General features: G+C 43.1%; 1 protein-coding gene across 1 annotated transcript in view; it reads right to left on the bottom strand.

The window, feature by feature from the left end:
* The window catches only part of LOC124235145 (thrombospondin type-1 domain-containing protein 4-like), a 342,518-nt gene that overhangs the window by 73,396 nt on the left and 245,920 nt on the right, over positions 1–23,202 (bottom strand). The window contains exon 8 of the mRNA XM_046652754.1: positions 18,306–18,442. Coding sequence (XP_046508710.1) covers positions 18,306–18,442 — 137 coding nt within the window. The remainder of the gene's footprint in view (positions 1–18,305; positions 18,443–23,202) is intronic.

Below are 23,202 nucleotides of genomic sequence, written 5' to 3'. Positions count from 1 at the left end.
AGTTCATGCAGAGAAACCAGGAGGGACTACGTTAGAATCTTCATTACAAGACTCTATACCAGGCATTATATCTAGCAAATCAGGCAAATATGGGTTCTGCTTTTGAAGCCTTGGTTACGCAATACTGGAAAAAGAAGTTAACAAGTCTAATTTCCATCACCTCAAGATCATATGCACTGCAATCACTAAATGCCCCAGAATGTTAAGGGAGTGAGAATTGAGATGAAGACAGGTTGTTTCCCAAACAGTCTCTGCCACTGAGTTTCTGGTTAAAGCCGAGCAAACGACGTCAGTCTGGTCCTCAGTCCTCTTGACACCGTCTTCTCAATATCCTCAACGAGGATGCCGGGAGTGTGACATAAGCCATTCTTACAGGCCCAGTTCTAGAATATAACACCGCACTTCCACCTGACAGCTTTGAATAGCTGCTATTTCCTTTCAACCTGGCAGATGGAACAGCATATAAAGAATAAATTATCTTCAGACCCTTTGGAGGTAACGAAGGGAGGTGATAAGTGCATGCTCATTGCCCCCATCTCCCTTTTTTCTTAACAGAACCCTGACAATGTTTGTGTTGGCAATGTCCATGTCATGTCTGGCTAATGGTATGTAACTAGAAGTCAACTAAGTGGAGCTGCTGGGAAAGCTGTTGTTGGAGGAAAAGACATAGACTCAGTTGACAAGGACCCTCAGCCCTTCTTCCTGCCTGGGACATGGACTCAGTGGAAGAGAGAGCCAAACTGTACTCATGAGAATATGCAGTCACATGCTAAAGAGAGTAGAACAAGATACTAGAAGGAACCTGGGTCCTTGACAAATTGCAAGAGCATCTTCCTTAGCCCAGGGCCTCTTCCTCTGGAGTTGCTGTTCCACGGGAAAAACAAACCTTCATTTGGCTAAGCCACTATTGTTGAGTTTTTGTTACAAGCAGAAAATCATGACTAACTGACACAACAACTCAGATTTTGTCATCCATTTTCTCATTCAATGATTACTAGAGTATATGCCTGTAACTATGTGTCAGTAACCGTGCCAGATACTAAAAGGGTCCAACCTTGGGGCATTCATAATCTAGTGAGATGAGTTCTATGGCAGTGTAACTCATCAGAAGGCACCAGAGGGAAGGGAGGTGGTCACAGAAGTCTCCCCATGGTGACTCCTTAGTTGTGTTTTCAAGAATTAGCTTGGGAAATTACTAGGAATTAACCTGGTAAAGAAGGGGAAAGAGGGCTATAGCACACGCTATAGTTTGCCAACCCAGTGGGCATCTTCCCTTCCTCTGTGCTGACAGTGCCTTGGTTTTCATTACAGTGTCCTCCCTTCCCTCCTTCCCTCTCCCTCACAACTTCCTTAAATCCCTTCGCCAGTGACTGGTTTAGGAATGGGCATGAGACTCGGTTCTCACTAATGAGACAATAGGCAAATTCTGCTATGAAGGTGTCTAGAAAAGCTTCCTTCAGTCTTCAAAAAAGGACACACAAGCAAGAACGGGCTCTTCTTTCTTCTGCTGGACTTCACGTCTGCCTGAGATGCTTAGACTCATGGAAGATATCCTGAAAATGAGGGAAGTGAGCCTGAGGAGACCAAGCAGAGTTTAGCAAAGTGGAAGGATGAAGGGAACCTTGTCCTCGATGGCACCACTGAATTGCTGCATTAATCAACCCAAGAACCAGTAGGCGCCCGGGGTTGTTATACGAGTTAATAAATCCTCTTAGTGTGTAAGTCTTTTGGATTGGATTTTCTGTTACCTCCAGCCACAACTATCCAGTTACAAAGGCATTCTAGGCAGAAGCAGCAGCATATACTAAAGTGAGAGATCTGACAGAAGATGACCTGTTTTAAGAGCTAGAGGTATTAAAGACTAGCGTCTATGGTGAAAGAGTCATGTGGTGAAATGATACTGCAAAATTAAGCAGAGATCTAAAGACCATGGATGAACTATTGGAAATTTTTCAGCAGGGGAGTGATACATTTAGATTCATACTTTAGAAGATGACACTGGCCATTCTGTATAAGGAGGCGCAACACTAGAGACAGGAAGACCATTAAAACGGCTGTTTTACTTATCTACACCAGCTATGACAAGGGCTTGACGAAAGGAAGTGATAATGAGAAGGAAGATGAAAACTAAAATACAGAAACCTACTAAGGAGGTAGTTTCCTTGGGACCTTATCATCACTAGATGTGGTGGGCGAAAGAAAGCGGAAGTGAGGATGACATTCACATTTCTGGCCTAGGTAAGTAGTTGGGGGTTGTTCATAGAGATACAAGAGAAAGCATCTATGATAGTAAGGTTATCTTCTTTGGAGGGAGTTGGAGGGAATGATAAGAATATATTCCAACTGTCTTGAGCTTTGGGGTCCCTGTTGGACATCTAGGTAGGCCTATCCAGCATGCAGTTGCTAAAGGGAGTAAAGTATAGACTGGTCTCCATGATCAAGCTCAGCAAAATTTCCCCACGCTTCACATTTTGATGTACAAGGGAAACACAATATCACAAGGAGCCCATGCACTGTCGTGGGTAATATTTGACATTTGAATCCTACAACCTTGAAAAGAACTTTCTGAGGCTTTAACCATGAAGCTAAATCATCACTTCCTCCCAGTCAGCCAAAACAATGATCCCGACCAATCTTTTGAAGTTTAGACTTGGATATCGGGCTGCCTACTTGCTATCACCAGTGGAAATGATTGGGAGGATCATCTGAGAAAGTAGAGAACCTCCTGCTGATCAATCTGATGGGGATCAGAAGATGAACTCTGGGGGCGCTGTTGTAAATGTGACACACCTGCACTATGTGGTTGTGAGGTCAGGGTATATCCTGGTGAAGAATGAACAGATCATATGATGCCAGTAGCTCCAGATGAACAGTGTGGCTTTCTATAGTTGGCTGAATAACAGACTGATTGGTTCATTCAAATATCTTTTGAGTAAGCACTATGTGCTGACTCGCTGTGCCAGTCAGAGGATCAAAGATGAGTAAGACAAGCTTGGTCACCAGCTCAAGATGTTTCTGGGCATCCATGGGGAGGCAGACATGTATATCAAAAGGAGCAATAAAGAATTACAGGGGTCTTGATTGAAGTCTATTTGGGGCACAACAGGGAGAGGCGTCCACCCTCTCCTGGGACCAAGAGTAATAGTGTTTCAGAGGGAATGACATCTAAGCTGAGTCTTGATATTTGCCATTTGTATAGAAAAGAAGAAACACTCCAGGCAGAAGAAAGAGGGACAAAGCCCAGAGCCATAAAACAGACGCATGGCCTATTCAGAGAGCTGTACCTGGCTTGGTGTGGTTGGAGTGTATGCTTTCAGAGTGGAGAGGTAGGCAGGGTCAGATCACGGCGCATACTGAATGCCATGCGAGGGAGTTTGCACTTTATCTGTGAACGATGGGGATAGGCATAGTGGGCACAGAAGCAAGGAGGAATTCACTTTGATTTATATTTGTAAGTCTCTCTGGTAGCAAAGTAAAAGCGTAAGTGAAAGACAATTAAAAAAAAGAGGCAGGAAGACCAGTTATGAGACCCATGCATGCGATGGTCCACAGAACAAATGACTTAAGACCTGAAATGAAGCTACGGCGTCAAGAGGGCAAGGGAGGGGGAGACACAGGAGACTTCGAGGATGCAGAACGGACAGAACTTGGTCACCACTAAATTGGGGAGGCAAGAATGAGGAAGGCATCCAGCTGGTCCGGCTGATCCGACTCGGGAGACAAGTAGAATGGAGATGCCCCTTGCCAAAATCAAAAACATGAGAGGATGAGCAATGTGGGAGGGAAAAATAGAGTTCAGATTTGATCATGTTGAGCATTTCCAAGTGGAAATGCATAGTAGTGAACAGGTGTGAGTGTGGAGCTCAGGAGGGAGGCCTGGCTACATTGATTCTCCTGGTAAATTTCTGTCTTCTGACCGAGAATTAATTCAACAAATGACTAGATAAGCTAGGAATGTCACTTGTGGCCACAGAAGAGATGGTATCAGTCTAGGACACTTCAGACTAATTTAGTGCTTTAAACTCTCTGTTGAATTCTTTAGAAAGACTGATTCCCAGTATCTCAGACGGAAAGGGAGCCAGAGGTGATCCTGTCCAAATCTGCACTCAATTTCACACCCCTTCCCTAGCACCAGTTCATCAGTTTGTCCACAGGCTGCCGGTACATCTCTCCTTCCACTGCTCATCACATGTTTACTAGGCATTCACACCATTTTTAACAGGATAGGTATCACCACATGAAATGGGCCATTCTATTGTTGGAAAGTTCTATTTCTTAGGAACTTTTAAAAATGTTGACAAAAGGTCCATTATCTCAGCAAGTACCGCCCCAGCCTTGGATAATCATAGGAGACAGAATTCCAATTGAGAAAAAGCGTCTGATCTTTGAGCAATCCACACAACAAAAGGGATGTGCGGCAGTCTTTACTTCTAGGATTTGCCTCAGGCTCTTTCTGCTAAAAAATAAAATAAAATAGAAGCATTTGAAGAGTATTTGCTATGCAGCTTTCATTCTGAAATTACATTTGTCCATTGTGTTTTAATTCAATACAGAGCTTAACAGTTTAAGCAATGCTCGCTGCACACGGGGATGGGATAGGATAGAGCGTTGAACTTGGCACCTTTTACGCTTTTCCAAAGCAGAGGAGAGAATTGTTCACAAGTGATCTGGGATGCTGCAGTTCTGCAAATGCCCAGCAGGGGGACCTGGCAGTGTCAAAGTACAATTTCTGGGGTTTGGGATTTTTTTGCCTCTGAACCGAACATGTACTTTCAAAGGACTGTTTCAATGTTTCCTCTTTGCAAAATTTAACGTTCTCCCTCCTCACCCTGAATTCCAAGATACACTGTGGCTTCCAAGCAATATAAGAGAAGTGTTCACTTATAGAAGGAAGAGATCTGTTTTTCTCCTAACGACAGGTTGAAGCCCCGGCAAGCAGAGCCAAGTCAAGTAAAGAGACAGGCAGGCAGAGAGGGCAGCTTCGTCCTTTGGACACCAACAGTATTTATGAGCAGCGAGAGCAGCCCGGGGAGGCCAGGCAAGGAAGGGGGAAAGACACAACAGGCGGCAGAGCCCATTCCAGTCTCCCCGAAAAGAAGTGCTTTCAGTACAGAAAGGAAAACAGCAAATCTTTCACTCTTTCCCCTCCAATTTTGTATTTTGAAGGATTACAAACCTAAAGAAAAAATTGCAAGAATAGTTCAATAAACATCCTAGATTCAACGAACAGTCTTCGCAGTTGGACTTTCTCTCTCTCTCTGCTCCTCTCTCCTTCTCCTCTGAATTCACCAATTCTATCAACATTTCTCAAGCACCTAAGCTGGTCAGTCTGTCCTCAGGGCTCATTGTTTATCAGAGAGGTCAGATGTGTAAACAAATAACGACACAGACAATCTAGTGAGAACAAAAAGGGTGTCAAGACAAGGTACACAGTACAAGAGCAATGATGCACCCTCCCCACCCCCGAGTCAGGGAATGCTTTCCAGAGGCGACCTATGAGGCAGGAGAGGAAGAAAAGGACGTCAGGCAAAGGGAACAGGGTAGAAGGGCAAGGAAGAATCAAGAGGCTTGTGTCCAGGGGCTGAATAAAGTTTTGTTTGTCCTGTTTCTAATCTTCTGCTTCCATCTCCTCCTTTTAGACAGCAACAAGAGTTAACTGCTATGGCGTGCTTACTAAGCAGCACCAGGCATTGTGCTGACAGTCTTACACGCATCTTCTCATTTAATCCTCACATCGTTGCCAGGTCAGTAACCATTATCATCACCACTTTACAGAAGTGGGAAATGAGGCTCAGAAAAGTCAAGAAATTTAACAAAGGAGACCCAGCTCATGAATGGTAGAATAAATAATCACTTCTGCACTTTGTTCTATCTTCTTTTTTTAAAAAAATAGCTTATATTTCTTTACTTTTTTCTTTTCTTGAGGAAGATTGGCCCTGAGCTAACATCTGTTGCCAATCTTCCTCTTTTTATTTTTCTCCCCAAAGCCCCAGTACATAGTTGTATATCCTAGTTGCAAGTCATTCCAGTTCCTCTGTGTGGGGTGCTGCCTCAGCATGGCTTGGTGAACAGTGTGTAGGTCTGTGCCCAGGTCCGAACAGGTGACTCCTGGACCACCGAAGTGGAGTGCATGAACTTCACCACTCAGCCACGGGACTGGCTCCTGTTTTATTTTCTTTAACCCCTACAGGCAAAAACACTCTCCCCAAAGACACCTGACACTTCCATCCCTTTCTTGCCAAGGGAGCCAGGCAGTAGCTTTCTCAATCCCAGTGCCTTTTCAGGCACCATGGATCCCTGCATCTGAGTCTCACACAATCCACATGTTCTGTTCCTATCAGGACATGGCTCCTGTTGCTCACTGTTCCCTGAATCCAGTTACAATCTCCTGGACAATTTCTGCATCTGGTCCCCATCTGTCTTTACTATCCCTGCAAAAGAGCCCCCTGACACATCGCCACACCACCACCACCACTACCACCTCCAGCACCGCCATTTATTGTTCATGATGTACCCCACACTGAACTCAGATCTTTATGCACAAAGTGATGTCTCATTTTTAATTCTCCCAAAACTGTATGACATGGTCTCACTGTCTGTAATTTACATTTAAGAGGATTGAGTCTCAGATAAATTATATGACTTGCTCAAGGTAATGTGGTTAATGAATTCACACCCATGCCTGTTTGGGAAAGAACCACAGAGGGCTGAACTGGACAAAAGACAGGGATTTGGAGCTAAGTCTGAAGGTACTTTGTGCGTCCACATACAGTTGCCTCCAAGTATTATTTACAGTTCTTGGTGTTGTCATCAGGGAGAGATCACCCTTCTAATTCAAATTTTCCCCAGTTATTTCCCCCATTACTCCACTTCCATTTATTTTAATTTTGGCCTATTTAGTCTATCACCAACCCTGAATTAAACAATAATTTGCGATTTCTTTAGGATATGTAATTTCAATACTAAACACTAGATGTCACTATTAACCAGTTCTACAAAACCACCCTTCGTAAGCAATAGGAAAAAGTCATTGCCAAGAAGTATTAAAGTCACATTTACTCGATATTGTGCTACATAATCTATACAGGCTGGAATATAGCAATAAGATAGAGCCCTCCATTTACAAAATATTGCATGTTCTCTAGCCTCACTCAGAGTGTCGCGGACTAATTGCCCAGAGGAACTCAAGGGAGGTTTCGGAAGCACTTAACTGTTTCTCCAAATTGTTTTTTCTTTTTCTGTTATGTTAAGAAATGCAATCACCAACCACAGCAGAACCTGCGCCATGAGCTGAGAGATGACCTAAAGTCGCTCTTTGTTTCATTTTAATACTACAATCTCTGCCCCAGGAGGAGCCTAAAGCCTTATTATTATAACATGCAATGTACGTCTGGAAGCATATTTTCCAGCTGAGCCTGTGCAAGTGAATACCCACCTCTCTCTTTTGAATATTCATTCCCCATCTAAAGTAAAATGCCTCTGCTTTCTCCTGCTCGGGGAGCCACAGCTCTGGGAAATAATTTCCCGTGGGCTCCCTATTTGTGTAACAACTACTTCTGGTGAAGGCTCTGATTTCAACTCACTGAGAAGCAGACCCTCTTTGGCTAGGTAACAAGAAGAGCTCAAATCTATCTCCACCCCCACCACCACCAAAAAAGGATATTTTTCCCCAAGTGAGAAAATAATAGCAAAAACATACCCAAATGATACAAAGATCTTTCACCCAGAAGAAACCCATTACAGCTCCCACAAGGGAGACAAACACTCTAAGGTTTTTTTCAAGTACAGTTTTAAGAAAACAAGACTAGTATTCAGAAACCAAATGTTTGAATCCAAGATCTTCTTACACATATGATTATATTCAGTCCCTTTAAATGACAATCATGCCATTACTGATCTTCCTTCTTTAGCCCTTTTGGGTGAGTCTGGAGGTAGGGTAAAGAAGAATCTTTTCTCCCAGCACCATCTCAAGATTTGGTTAGGAGACCAGCTCTGTAATATCCTTAAATGCAACAATGAATTGCATTTTGCTGAGAATTGTGAAAATAAAACACAAGAAAAATAAGTAGGAAAAAGAGTAAATTTCAAACCATCAGGAGATGAGTTGATAAACTTTAAGAAATTGACAGGATTCGTATAAAATAAAACTTGTGGAGGGCTGGCCTGGTGGCGTAGTGGTTAAGTTCACATGCTCTGCTTTGGTGGCCCAGGGTTTGCCGGTTCAGATCCTGGGCTTGGACCTAAGCATCAAGCCATGCCGTGGCAGACGTCTCACATATAGAGTGGAGGAAGATGGGCATGGACGTTAGCTCAGGGCCAATCTTCCTCAGCAAAAAGAGGGGGATTGGTGGCGGACGTTAGTTCAGGGTTAATCTTCCTCAAAAAAATAAAAAGGAAGAAAATAAATAAATAAATAAAACTTGTGGAAGACATTACCTAGTTACTGAATGACAGAACAAGGCATCTCAAGAGCTGGGCTGCTCATAGGAGTCAGGATTTTTTTTTTCCCCTGTCAAATCTGGTTGTTCTAAAAGCAAATAGTTGCTAGAACTTTTATTCTGTATTTTTCGATAAATCTTCTAATTCTTTGGGCTTGGGTTTTTTTTTTTTTTTTTTAACGTTTCCCCTAACCGTCCATGCATGAGATTTTGATCTGGCCTCCCAAGGTTTTGTCATCTAGAGTACTTTTCTTGATTGCAACTTCTGCTATTCCAGTGCTAAAAGTCATGGAATATTCATTTTTCAACCAAGTAAAAATGTATAGTAAACATGAAGTCTTGCTAAGGCCCCTAAACACAGATGGATTTTCCAAATGATAAACAAAAAAACGTTTCCATTTGAAGTCTGTGAGTGCATTAGCTCCACGCAAAGAGCAAGCTTACCTTTCTTAACTTTACACCAAGGTGTTTTATTTCTCTTTCAAAATGTATGTTCCGATATTCATGTATGAATAGATATACAGACTAATGGAATAGAATAGAAAGCTCAAAACACACACATATGTACAGTAATAAAGATGGAGCCCCAAAATAGTGAGGGAAAGATTTATTCAATTATGGTAAAGACATAACTGGAAAAAAAGTAAAATTGAATCCATACCTCACATACACACTCCTGAGGTATAATTCCAAATGGATTAATATAAAATGTAAAAATGAGGAGTCATAAATTACTGTAAGAACACATAGGAGAAGCTTTTTTAACTTCAAAGTGTAGACGGTCTTTCTATGGCACAAAAACTGGAATCGTGAAAGAGAAAATTGCTAAATTCACCATTTAAAAAATTTAAAACTTCTTCATGGCAAAAAATAAACAAAACCCCATGAGCAAAGGCATAAGTCAAAAGGCTACCTGAAAAAAAACACCCCTGCAATTTATAGCATAAAAAATCTCTTTCATGTATGAAAAACTCCTACATATTAAGAAAAAAGATCAACAACCCAATAGAAACACAGATCACAGAAAAGGAATGTAAATGGCTCCCAGGTCAGGAGGCCACTGTGGGGGCTAGGACAACAGTAGGCAGGTGAGGTGCCAAAGGCACAAAATTTAAGGACACCCTGAGCATTTAATTTAATGAAGTGCCTCCTTAAATTCTGCATCCAAGGCACCTCACTCACCCTACTCCAAGCCCTGAACGGCTCTTAAACACGTGAAAAGATGCTCAATCTCACTCAAGTGCAAATGAAAACTACTCGAGATACCATTTCTCACTTATCAGCTTGGCAAAAAGCCAAATGTTGGACGACTCACCACCCTCAGACATTGCTGGTGGGAGTGTTAGTTGTCTCAACCACTCTGGAGAGTAATTTGCCACCCATTAGGCATGAAAATCACAAAGACATATGGACTCTTGCCTGCTTCTCAGACTTCATCCTACAGATACCTGCAAACATGTAAAATGACCTAGGCACAAGCGTATTTATAGCAGCATTGCTGGTAATGATAAAAGACTGGATACAAAGTAAATGTACATCACAGTTAAATAAGTTATGGCTAATTCATACAGCACAGTACTACACAACTGTGAAATGAAGAGGATGTTCTTTAGATATTGAAATGGAAAGTTCCAATGTATGTTAAGTGAAAAAAGCAAAGTCCAGAGCCATGTGTGTAATATGCTACCATATGTGTAAAAACAAGGGAAAAATAACATAATATGAATGGGCGTATAGGTGCATAAAAATATCTGCCTTAAAAAAGAAACTATCAGGGGTCGGCCCCGTGGCAGAGTGGTTAAGTTCACGCACTCTGCTTCAGCAGCCAAGGGTTTCACCGGTTTGGAGCTTGAGCGTGCAGACATGGCACCACTCATCAGGCCATGTTGAGGCAGGGTCCCACATGCCACAACTAGAAGGACCCACAACTAAAATATACAACTATGTACTGGGGGGCTTGGGGAGAAAAAGCAGAAAAAAAAAGAAGATTGGCAGCAGTTGTTAGCTCAGGTGCCAATCTTTAAAAAAAAAAAGAAAAGAAACTATCAAAGAGTGGTTATTTCCTACTGGGGAATGGGAAACTGCGTGGATTGGGGACAGGGGATCATGCTTTTTGATGTTTGAATGACATAAATATATTAGCTAGGGGCCAGCCCAGTGGCGCAGCGGTTAAGTGCGCATGTTCCGCTTCAGCAACCCGGGGTTCGCCGGTTCGGTTCCCGGGTGCGGACATGGCACTGCTTGTCAAGCCATGCTGTGGCAGGCGTCCCACATATAAAGTAGAGGAAGATGGGCATGGATGTGAGCTCAGGGCCAGTCTTCCTCAGTAAAGAGAGAAGGATTGGCAGCAGATGTTTGCTCAGGGCTAATCTTCCTCAAAAAAATAAAAAATAAATAAAAAAGAAAATTAAAAAGTATATACATTGGAGCCGGCCAATGGCCAAGTGATTAAGTTCGCATGCTCTGCTTCAGTGGCCCAGGGTTTCGCTGGTTTGGATTCTGGGTGCAGACATGGCACGTCCCGTCAGGCCATGTTGAGGCAGCGTCCCACATGCCACAACTAGGAGGACCCACAACTAAAACTATACAACTATGTACCGGGAGGCTTTGGGGAAAAAGTAAAAAAAAAAAAAGAAAAAAGACACTGCTTTAAAATATATATATATATATATACATATCATCTATTAAAAATATGAAACAAAAAATTTAAATGTTCTCATCCAGCACTTTTGTCCTCAAGTACCTAGTTCTACCCAAATGCACAACACCTGGGGATATTTTTCTAAGACCTCCTATCACACCAGCTGCATTACCCACTACTCGGTTTGACCCGACCTTCGGCAGGAATTTAAACGAGACGCCCAGACGTGGTGTAAGGATGATGGGCTTTCCCCTCATCTTCACTCGGACTTTCAGCCTCTCCTGGAGTCATCATCAGGCTAAGCAGCCCACATTTTTTCTCTTTTCAAAGGCTGATCCTATGTCAATATCACAAGTTAAGAACACGAGCTGACTCAGCAAGAATGTGCACAGGGATCAAAGGCAAAGGGGCGACTGCTCCCCTTGGCTGGGTTAGTCTGAAGAGAGGCTGCCTGGGGTTTCCATAAGCAGCACAGTTTTCTGCATCCCTGAAATTTTATTACATGCCTTGCGGAACAGGATCTGTAGAGTTGAGCTTGCATACAGTGAAAGTTGCATAACTCCGTAGCGTCTGTACCAGAACAGATCACACTCAGACAGTGCTTCTAGCCGGTGCTTGGTTTAGGGGCAGGGACGAGGGTGGATGGGACAGAGGTGGACTATTTGTCTGGCCCAGGGAGCTCCACTGAAGCTCCCTCTCATTTCTCGGTTACAAATGCCAGTCACCATCCCTGATAATTTAGATACAGCACTTCTTTTAAGTTCCCTTTGGGGCAATGCTCCCATTACTTCCGAAAGCTAGAGAGAAAGGACCCTAAGTTTCTCTCTCTTCTGGCACTCTGGGATAGGAGGGGCCACGGTGGGGGGGAGGGCAGGTGGGAAGCTCTGGACATCGTGCCCCAATCTTACAGAGCAGATCCTCTATTATCTGTTTTAGTATTAGAGACACTGGCTGACCCCAAAACCTGTTCTCCACCCATTATACCATCCAATTTCCAGGGCAGTCTTTCCGGGCCTAGAAAATGACTTAATGGGGGGCTTCTGTTGCTAAAGCCAGGATGAGTTCAGGAAGATGTGTGGGCACACGGGTGGACTAAGAATGGCACCATCAGGAGGAGGCCAGATTAACCCAAGGGCAGAGGGCAGGAAGAAGGCACAAAATGATCATCTCCATATCTACCAGTTCCTGAGCATGGCATGTGTACTGGGTCCCGGGCAGGAGACTTGGTATATGCCTTCTGCAACCCCCGGGACCTGCATGGTTAGTAAGTAGTGTCACCTCCACTTGTTATCTTGACCCTGCCCTGCTTGGAGGCCTTCTGCTGACACTCCATCTAATAGATGCTTCTCCACCACTGTTCCCTATTTCAATTCCCTATTAACTTCAAAGCGCTCATCAAAATTTGTTATTATTTTGCTTGTTAACTGACTTTCACCTTAGTACTTTCTCCTTTAGATTTTAAGCTCAATGTGGGTATGAACCACATTCATCTCTTCCATTGTTTTATCTCCAATGCCTAGTCCAGTGTATTGCAGTGAGCAGTTAAGATTATTTGTTGAATTAATTGATAACTATGTGTATTGCTTGGGCCGTTAATTAATGATTAATTAATAAATCATTAATTAGTATGTATTAATTAAGGAACCTAAGCAGAGTCTTTATTTTAGGTAGTGGTGCCAATGTTTGGAACAAGAAAAAATCATAGGTAATGGAAAAGAAGTGCATTTAATCAGGTAAATTTCATCAAGTTTACTTTAGGTTTCAGTTTAAGATTTCAAGAGTTTCTATCTTGTTCTTTTGTTCATTCACTTACACATTTATTGAATAATCTTAATATATTAAGCACTGAGGATACAAGTATGTGTAACACTCATTCCCTCTCCTTTAGGAGCTCAGACACATGTCAAAATAACCGTAACATAATATTAGCATTTTAATAGTCACAGCAGCAAGTACTTTTAGAACACAGTTTGCTTGGGGTGGGAATACGAGAGAGAGTCTAGAAAGCATCATAAAAGCTCAGAATTCAAGCAAAGTAAGAGCTCTCCACCCTCTGTCAAGGCTAAAGCACGCACAGCTCTGGCATAGGGGGAATACTTTACCCAATGCACTTACTCTCTTGCTTTCACTCAAGTCACAACAGAACTCAAAGTGGAGTCCACAAAATAAAGGCGCTAACCAAAAAGAAAAAAAATGCAACTTAGGGCAAATGGGTAGAGAAACGAGCAGTCTACTTGTTTGGCTCCGGAAAGTACAATAGCAGTTTATAACGGAGGAGAAGGGAAATTTGGCGCCTGAACACACACGAGCGCACAAACAGATGCACACACCCATTATGTCATCCTTCTCAGGCAGAGCAACACACCGGTCCAGGGCTTATCTCTGACCATTTGGAAACAGTTACCTTGCTGTCATTTATTGAATAATATGAAACTTCTGTCTGCCGATGTGGCCCGATGGAAGCTGAGCGTGTGCCAGCTAGGGGAGGAGGTGTGAGATCCTGCTGCGTGCCGGTGGATGGTGGGCCGTTGGACACGCCCTGCATGGCAGGCGATGACTGGCTAGGGACGAGAGGTGAAGTTTGGGGGGCAGAAGTGGGTCCTTTCCCCTCAACAGAAGGCAGCATGGGAGCGTGCACCCGCGCCTTTGCTTAGGTTCTTCCATTATATGCTCTGAAGGGACTCAAGAAATTCAGAGTGAGAAAAATTAAAAACAAGATGAGGGAGACAGGAGCTTGGGGAAGCGCCAAGCACTCTCCCAGATCTTCAGGGCCTTGGGTTCCGGGGACCCTGCCAAGGGGGCTTCACGTCCTTCTTTTATCTGCACTCAACTGCCCATCCCAGCCAAAAATGAGAAAACTCTGTGCTGGATTCAAGACTAATTTCATTTGCCGAAATCCAACATATTGAGTCACTAAGTACCTCGATTCATTTGCACATTTATTTTAAGCACCTATTCAAATGGCAGGCATTTTGTTACAGCAAAGTGCCTGGAATCGCTCCCAGTGTGGCTGGGGGGCGGGCAGGGGCGATGGGAGCAAACAGGTACAAGAAGTGGGAACAGAAGAATAGAACAGTCCTCAAGGGGGTCAGCCAGTGGCTTTTGAGCAGAGTCCACTGGTTGGACCAAGAGTGGACACAGAACAGCACTCCAGGCTGACGGGACAGTGTGTACATTCTCATGGAGGGACAACCCTGCAGGCCTGCTAGGTCTGGGAGTAACACGTCCCAGCCTGGCCAGCAGTGGGGGCCCAGGGAGGCCTGGCAGGAGACAGACGATGAAGGGCCTGGACTTAATTCCATAGGCAAAGTGGAGCCACAGATGGAATTTTAGCTAAAGAGAGGTGTGTCCGGATGTGTGTTTTGAAAAGAGACTCTGTTTTGGAAAGAATCAGTGAGGAAAATAAACTCAGAACAGAGGAGAGACCGAAAGCACATGGGTTTCTTCCCAACACATATAAACTACTCTTTCTGTTCTTATTAACAGTATGTCTTAAAAAGCCAATTTTAATAGTTAACCCCCATTGGCACTTAGTTTGTCCACCCCATTTCATCTTCACAAAGGTCCTCTGTAAGGCAGACAAATTAATGAAATAATTTGGTGTGTAGAGTACATAGCACAGTGTCTGGGCCAAGACAGATTCTTAGAAATGGTTCCTTCCTAGCTCGCATCGGCTCCAACACCTTACTCCCTTGCTTTGCATCAGCCTATTTATTGCAAGGTCCTTCCTCAAGGACTGCTCCTTTACCACCAAAGACTTTTTTTAAGGGGCAGAGCATGGGTCTTGGGGTGATTCTGACTCTTTCAGGATCATTCATGTCTGGAAGCCTGAGGTTTCTGAAAGGCTGGTCTCCAGGGCACGAAGGTTGTTTTTTTCATAGTCTTTACTCCAGTGACCCTGTTCTTTTCAAATGCCTACTATACCTTTGAAGACAAAGTTTCACCTATTTTTATTAAGTTGTGAGCAAATGTAATATATATTCATCAAACTTTGAAAATTCAGAATTTTTTAGTTCAAGTTTAAAGCTGAGATCAAGTGAAAAAAAAATCACAGCATAGTTAATATGATGCTTAATGATAGAAATTATTACTGTGCTCTCTGTTAATTAGACACGAGTGCTATTTCATTCCCATAAATGATAATAACGACTGGACAGGGCTGGAAGTGTCTCAGAGACTTCTCTGAAGACTGGCCAGACGTTCCTGTTTGATGTCTAGAGGGAAGGGGTCAGGATGAGGAAGGTGGAATCTCTGGGAGCTTCAGCTACATTCTCTTGCTTTAGGAAAAGACAGGCCCTGAGCTCTTTCCCTTCAAAGTCTATCTACAAGCAGTCCTTAGCCTGAAGTCACACTGAGACCCTCTGGTCCCTGTCAAGAAAGGAACTGAGCAGCACTGAGGGACTGGAGAAGGACCCTCATTTTCTCCAGCCCCCAGCCCAAGGCCGTCTGCATTCTTCCTGCCCTTCTTCCAACTCTTGGATCTAAAACACAGAGGAGCTCCAGCAACAGGGTAAACACAGGCTGGCCGGGGGTGCTCTGCTGGGTGCTGGAACAGTCTTCCAGCGCGTGCTGGGAGGGCCTGGGGCCTTTCTTTGGTTTGGTGTGGGGAGGACGCCCCCTCCATTAGCTACCCTTTTGTGGGTTCAGCTTGCATACTTATTTAATGCTTGTCCCTTTTCATTAATTTTTGTTGCAGGCCTGGGTTTGCTTTCAACATTACGTGGCCAGCAGAGGCTTCCTGGCACTATTTCAGACACAGACACACATCTTAGCAGGAACTGTCCACAAGTCACAGTGCTCTCAGCCGCAAGTCAGCGAGGCAGAGACAGCAATTTGAATTCTGGGCCTCTGACCAAATATTCAGAAAAGGACACTTTCCCCTTTGGAAGTCACAGGGTAAACAGAATGTCAGCCTGGGAAGCAAATGCACTTCTGATTATTTAAACCGAAGTTCGAAAGAGGACGAGGACAGTCAGCGGGTCCAACAACTTCAGTGAGCGAATTTCAGGCAAGGGCACAGAGAGCAAACATGAAGTAACACCAAAGTCGTTCTTGTAACACCAAATTCCTATTAATCTGCTCACGTCCTGGAGAACGCCTGCCTCAGTCTTTTAGCAATTAAGACTGGGTTGCCCTACAGTCTGAATGGTTTTCATCAATTAGTAAGAATCCATACCCACGTCCTCATTAGTGTTTGTTTTTCCTTCCTATCATCAGTTCAGAGACACTTAACGCAGCCCTAAGAAAACATGCTCCCCCAGTGGACAGAGACCACATTTCACCTTCCTTCCAAGTCACTGCACCACTCCATATTTACGTTTCTGATTCTCTGTTAACTAGATTTTAATCAAAGTATCCTTTAAAACTTTGCTGCTCCGAGTATGATCCATGGACCAGCGTATCTGTGTCACACAGGAGCTTGTCAGAAAAGCAGGTGCTCGGGCCCTTCCCCGGATCTACCAAGTTGGACTCCGCAGTTCTCTGCTGGTTCACATTACAGTGTGAGAACTTGCCTCAAAAGATGAGAATCGCATAAATTTATAATCTACCAAAAAAAAAAGAGAAAATACTTTTGCATAGAAAATTCAAATACGACAGGCCCTAGGTGGGCACAAACAATCACAATGCTAATAAAGGCCAGCATGCTTACTAAGTGCCAGACCTGTTATAAGAGCTTTACGTGGGTTAGTTCGTGGTTCTTCCCTACGACACGAGGTAGGCATCATCCTCCTCATGTTGCAGATTAGGGACAGAGTTACAGAAAGCTTACGTAACTTGTGCAAGATCATGCAGTAAATCAGTGGAAGAGGCAGGATTTGAACCCAAGTAGTTTGGTTTCAGAGGGCATGTTTTTAACCACCACACCACCTCCTGGGAGTATGCACCTATATTCAGGAAATAAAACAGTTGAGTCAGGACCTGAAAGAAAAGGCTAAGCTGCCATAAGGTCCATCACTTCAGGCTTAGCAACATTTAGAAGCAGAGCCATTTGAGCTGGACACCACAAAACTCTAACAGAACTCCTTTGGGTATTAACTGAGGATGGCGAGGCTCAGAGAGGATGAGTGAAACCCAGTGGTTTCTCCAAAGGACTGGAAAATTGGAGGCCAGATAGGTGTCAGCCTCCCGCGTGCTTCCCATCATGCTCTCTCTGTCTTCCATACCATGTCCTAATTCTTTGAGGTTTTGCTTTCCAAAGACACCTCACACGCATCACATATCAAATGACGGCTGATTTCATTAGAAATCTGAGAATAGCCCTGCTGCTTTGATAAGCTATTTTGTATTCTATTTGAAACCTCCTCATTAAAACAAGGCCAGAGGAGGAAGGTTGTGCTTATAAATCACACTTGATTAGCTCTAACACTACACATTGTGGCGATTTACATTCGAAGTATAACAGGAACTTTCAGATGTGATAGCCAAGACCTCTTCCTTGGATGAAACTCAGTCCTGCCAGCTGTTCAGTGTTAATTAAGACAGAATCTTAGTCTGGGCTCCAAAGAGTCATTTACCTGCTAGAGTCTCAGCTCCACTGTTACATTCACAGATGAAAGGAGGGTGGTGGCCCAGGCCCAAATTAATGTGGTAATGGAATCCGTGCCATCTCATCGAAGATGACTATTTTCAACTAAATGCCTCTTTCTGTCAAAGGTTAGCATCCCACAAGGATTCTCTTAAGCCCAGAATGTTTGCGAATGCAGGGCGGGGTGTTCCTGGAACAGACTTCAGAAGTCCAAGGAGGCTGCAAGCTCTTCCTGTTTAAAGAACAACTTCTGCTATAAAAGGCACCAGACAACTTTCATTTGGAAGCCTGCCCCATCTGGTGGGAGGCACGATAAAATACGCCATGCTCTTAAAATGCCACCCTCACGACGCCAACCGTTTCTTGCCTGATCCGGCAGTGCCCTTTGCATAACCTCCACTTCAGAGGTAAGGAAGGAGCTCCAGACCCAAGGAGGAAAGATCGCTGTGTCCCTTCTGAAGCACGTGATGTAAACATAAACCACTTGACTGACGTGCCAGAGGGAGGCATGGCGACTTCCCAAGATCAAAAGCACAGAGTGGACAAAGCTGCCCTGTCTTCGCCCACTTCCCAGAGCTCACGGTTCAAGGGGGACCACGGACTGGGGGTAGCAGGTCACAGCCCGGCAAGCAATAGATTCACAGTCACAGATAGAACACCCAAGAATCCACTCCAGATAGCCAAGCCCAGGGGTACTTACCTTGCACTGCCCAGACACGCAGATGGCCGTGCCGTTCTGGTCGCAGGGGGTACCATCAATGACCTTCTCAGCTTGCCGTACGTAGAAGCGGTAGCCCATTGCCTGGCAGTTCAATTCACACTTCCGATTGCCCTTTACTAGCCACAAAAAAAAGTCAATCAGCATCTTTTTCTTCTTGTACTTTTTATTGAAATAAAGTTCACATAACATAAAATTAACCATTTTAAGCAAAGAGTACGATTCAGTGGTTTTTAGTACATTCACAATGTTGTACAACCATTACCACTAACTAATTCCAGAACGTTTCCATCACCCGAATAAGAAACCCTGGGCCTGTTAGCTGTCACTTCCAATTCCTTCCTCCCTCCAGACCTTAGCAGCTACCAATCCATTTTCTGTCTCTATAGATTTGCCTAGATGTTTCATAATCACACACTTTTTAAAACTGCATGAAAGTTATTCGCTCTCTCCAGATCTGATGGTAGAAGGAGGAAGCTGTATCCTCATCTGCTGGCACAGAGGAGAGATTTGATGCTGAGTGACTATTACAAAGGAACTCTTAAAGAATCTCACAATGCAAATAATAGAGTCTACCCTTAGACATCCTCCTATGCTTTGCCAGAGTCAAAATTATATTTTATATATCAGCAATCACAGTGAGTACACAACTTTTATGTTCTGCTTTTTTTTTTTTTTACTTAAAATCTACACAGTTACATCATCTTTATGCCCTTTTCAATGGCTGCCGTTTCCTGTAATAATTCCTGCATCATGAGATATTTAAGTGATTTCCCCATCACCTCAGGTTGAAGTCCAAAGTCCTATGCAAGGGATCAAACATCTTTCAAGAGATGAACTTCACCTACTTTTATAGTCTCATTTCCTATTGTTCGTCCTTACATCCACATTCTATACCCAATTAAGCACTTCCTCTGTTCAGCCATTGCTCAGGTGGTCCTTCTGTCTTTCCTTCACTTGGCTAGCACCCATTTGTACTTCTGTTTTAGTTCCCAGGTCACCTCCTCTGGGAAGCCCTCCAGGATCTTGATGTCACCTATATATCCACCCATCACAGGGCAATCTGGCCTCTTCCACTACAGGATTCATCAAGCTTCATGGAAGCATGGTCTTGAAGGACCACAGGGTATGACTGTCTGATTCACTTTTGGATCCCCAGCACCTAGTACAGAGCTGTGCACACAGCAAATGGTTAACAAATCCCTGAAGAATAAAAGGAGGGAGGGATAAATGAATATTAGCCCTTTTCTTTTTTTTTTTTTGCCTTTCTCTCCCCTCTCCACATGAGATGTATTCCCCTACCTCAGAGTCTTTCTCTATATTTCTATCACTTCACACAGAGCCTGGCATACAGTTGGTGCTCAATAAATGCTAAATTAATTATTGCTACAACTAATATCTTCAGAGCAATTTAGTTGCCTCCAAAAAATGAATGAGAAAAATTTTCAGGCAAGATATATTTCCATACCCAAAAGAGAGAGACAAGCCAAGTACACGTTTTTTTTTTTTTAACTGCTTTTGGAGACAAGACTAATGCTATGCTCAGCCATGGACAATGTGTTCCAGGGTCATGCCTTTGTCTGAAAATCTGATTACTGGATTGGATAATACTGACTTTTTCCTACACAACACAATCTATCATATTTTCCCTAGTGCGGCTGCCTGACTGTCATAGCCATGAACTTCCTTCCACTCCAAGGCCATTGAAAACCGCTAACAGGAAACAACGTGTGGCCTCTGGGACCACACAGTTTACAGAAGATTGAATCTTCTATGTCCTCTGAGCTCTATCTTAAAGTCAAGAGACTTGGTTTCCTACCTTGGCTTCCCAAAAGATCTAAGAGGTGAGCTTGGAAAAATCCCAGAAGACCAAAGATGGAAGAACCTTTGGGAATCATCTAAAACCAAACCATCATTTTATAGATTAAAGACAACACCACAACCACAACAGGCCTAAGAAAGGAAGCAAAAAGTTAGAGGTTAACTTAGCCTCCTACAACTTGCTTTCCCATGTCATCTATCCAGAATCTGTTTCCTCTCTTCCCAGCTCCCCACGTTCTGAAGTGCGAGCAGGAACTCTCCAGGTGCACTGCATTTTCAGTAATAAAGTGTCTCCAAGGCAGCTGCACCTGGGGCCAGGGCTTTGAGCTCTCACTTCTCTTGGCTTCCCCCCGACTCCCTCTCTCCTTTGGGATACTATCTTTGGCAGCCACAATTTTATTTCTCTTGCAAGCACACGATAGAAGAACATCCTGAGAACCAAAAACATGGCTAAATGAGGTAATTATGGCAGAATCTCCAAATGGCTGCATGAAAATAGCCCAGAGGAATGGCCGAAGTCTGGGCTCCTCCTTCCTGTGGCCCAAACCAGCCACTAGGTCTGACTGTCTGCCTGTGTGGCTCAGAAAGCATCCCTGCCTTTTCACACTTGCAACAAGGAACAAGGGAGATCCTTGGAGGTATCTGAAACCTGCAGACAAGTGACCACCTAACAAAATTGCCTAGAATCCTGCTGCCTTAGCAAGACTCAACCTAGTGCTCCTCATAAAATTACATGGGGACTGGGCTGGCCCCGTGGCCGAGTGGTTAAGTGCGTGCGCTCCGCTGCAGGCGGCCCAGTGTTTTGTTGGTTCCAATCCTGGGCGCGGACATGGCACTGCTCATCAAGCCACACTGAGGCAGCGTCCCACATGCCACAACTAGAAGGACCCACAACGAAGAATATACAACTATGTACCGGGGGGCTTTGGGGAGAAAAAGGAAAAAATTTTAAAAATCTAAAAAAAAAAAAAAAATTACATGAGGACTGATTTCTCTAGGCCCTGCATATACTCCTGAAGCATTTTAAAAGTCTACATAAAAATACATTTGCAGGGCTTCAGTTTAAGGTTTTTCCATGCATAGTGACTTCATCCTCCCTCCTTTTTTTTCTTTAAATAGAATTACAGTTCTGATGCCAAGAGTTCCTTCCCTAAGCAAATTTTGTCACGGTTTTATCAATGCAGGGAGAGAGGGAAAACAGAAGAGTGGCCATGAGCTGGGAGTGATGGGACAAGAGCAAAGGGCTACATCCTTCTCCTCCCTGCTTATCTCCCTCTTATCTCTCCCTCTCTCTCTTTGTTCTCATTTGCCTCCTGCATGTCCACCCCACCTCCAAAGGGAACACCTTTACGTTCCACACAGGAGGTAGTGATTCTCAGAGTGGTCCTGGGACCAGAAGCATCAGCATCACCTGGGAACTTGTTGAAAATGCAGATTCTTGGGCCTCACCTCTGGCTCCTAAACCAGAAACTCAAATACATGTTAAATATTTGTATCATTCATTGAACTCTGGTTCCTTGGAAAACCCGTTGATGTAGGAGTTAAGACATTTTTAAGAGATAAGGGACAAAGAAGATAGAAAAGGAGTTAACAGTGAAACAATTTTGGAAGGTGGGATGCAGAAGGACCCATGGAAATGACTTAGCAGACCCAAGAAAACTGATCCTAAGCAGGAATTGAAGCAACAAAGCTACCTAGTATTGTAGTGCCTCCAAAAGGTAACTTTGGAAATAGGGGAGAAAGCAGGCCTAAAAACAGAAAAATTATCTGTAAGGGTGTTTAAGAAGTAGTTAGAAGTTCCACTTTCCAGAATGGTTAGCTAAAACTCTTTGAAAATTGACTCCTTCATAAAAGCAATGAGAATACTGGCAAAAGACAGTTGGATTGGCTATACTAGTAACAGAAAAAATAGACTTTAAGACAAAAATTGTTACTAGAGACAAATAAGAGCATTTTATAATGATAAAAGGGTCAATCCATCAGGAAGACAACATGGAGCCCCAAAATACATGAAGTTAAAATCTGACAGAATTGAAAGGAGAAATAGACAACTCAACAATAATAGTTTGAAACGTTGATACCCACTTTCAATAATGGATGGAACTAGACAAAAGATCGACAAGGATATGGAAGACTTGAACAATACTATAAGCCAAGTAGACCTAACAGATACCTATAGAACGTTCCACCTAACAACAGCAGAATACACATTCTTGCCAAGTGCACATGAAACATTCTCCAGGAGGGAACAAATGTTAGGTCATAAAACAGCCTTAAAAAATTTTAAAGGATTGAAATCATACAAAGTATGATTTATGGTCAATTGATTTTTGACAAGAGTACCAAGACAACACAACAGAGAAAGAATAGTCTTTGTGTAACAAATGTTCTTGGGACAACTTTGCATATCTACATGCAAAAGAATGAAGCTGGACCCCTACCTGACACAATATATAAAACTTAACTCAAAATGCATCAAGCTCAATATAAGAGCTAAAACTATAAAATTCTTAGAAGAAAACAGGCATAAATCTTAATGATCTTGGATTCATCAATGGTTTCTTAGATAACAGGATATCAAAAGCACAGGTGACAAAAGAAAATATAGATAAATTGGACTTCATCACAGAACTCCATTGAGAAAATGAAATGACAACCCATGGAAAGTGACAAAAGTTTTGCAAATCACATATCATATAAGGGATTTGTATACAGAACCTATAAAGAACTTTTATAATTCAATAATAAGAAGATAATCCAATTAAAAACTGGACAAAGTATTTGATTAGACATTTCTCCAAAGAAGATATACAAATGGCTATTAAGCACATGAAAAGATGCTTAATATCATTAGTCATCAGGGAAATACAAATCAAAACCACAATGGGATACAATACACACACTAGGATGGCTAAAATAAAAAGACAATAAGAAGTGTTGGCAAGGATGTAGAGAAATCATAACCCTCGCACAATGCTGAGAGGATTGTAAAATGGAACAGCTTCCTTGGAATACATTTGGCAGCTCCTCAGAATGCTAAACATAGAGTTATCACATG

The sequence above is a fragment of the Equus quagga genome, chromosome 2, assembly GCF_021613505.1.
Source record: "Equus quagga isolate Etosha38 chromosome 2, UCLA_HA_Equagga_1.0, whole genome shotgun sequence".
In the NCBI taxonomy this organism is placed as follows: Eukaryota; Metazoa; Chordata; class Mammalia; order Perissodactyla; family Equidae; genus Equus; species Equus quagga.
Note: the sequence above shows the minus strand (reverse complement) of the source record. Positions and strands in the feature narration are given on the sequence as shown.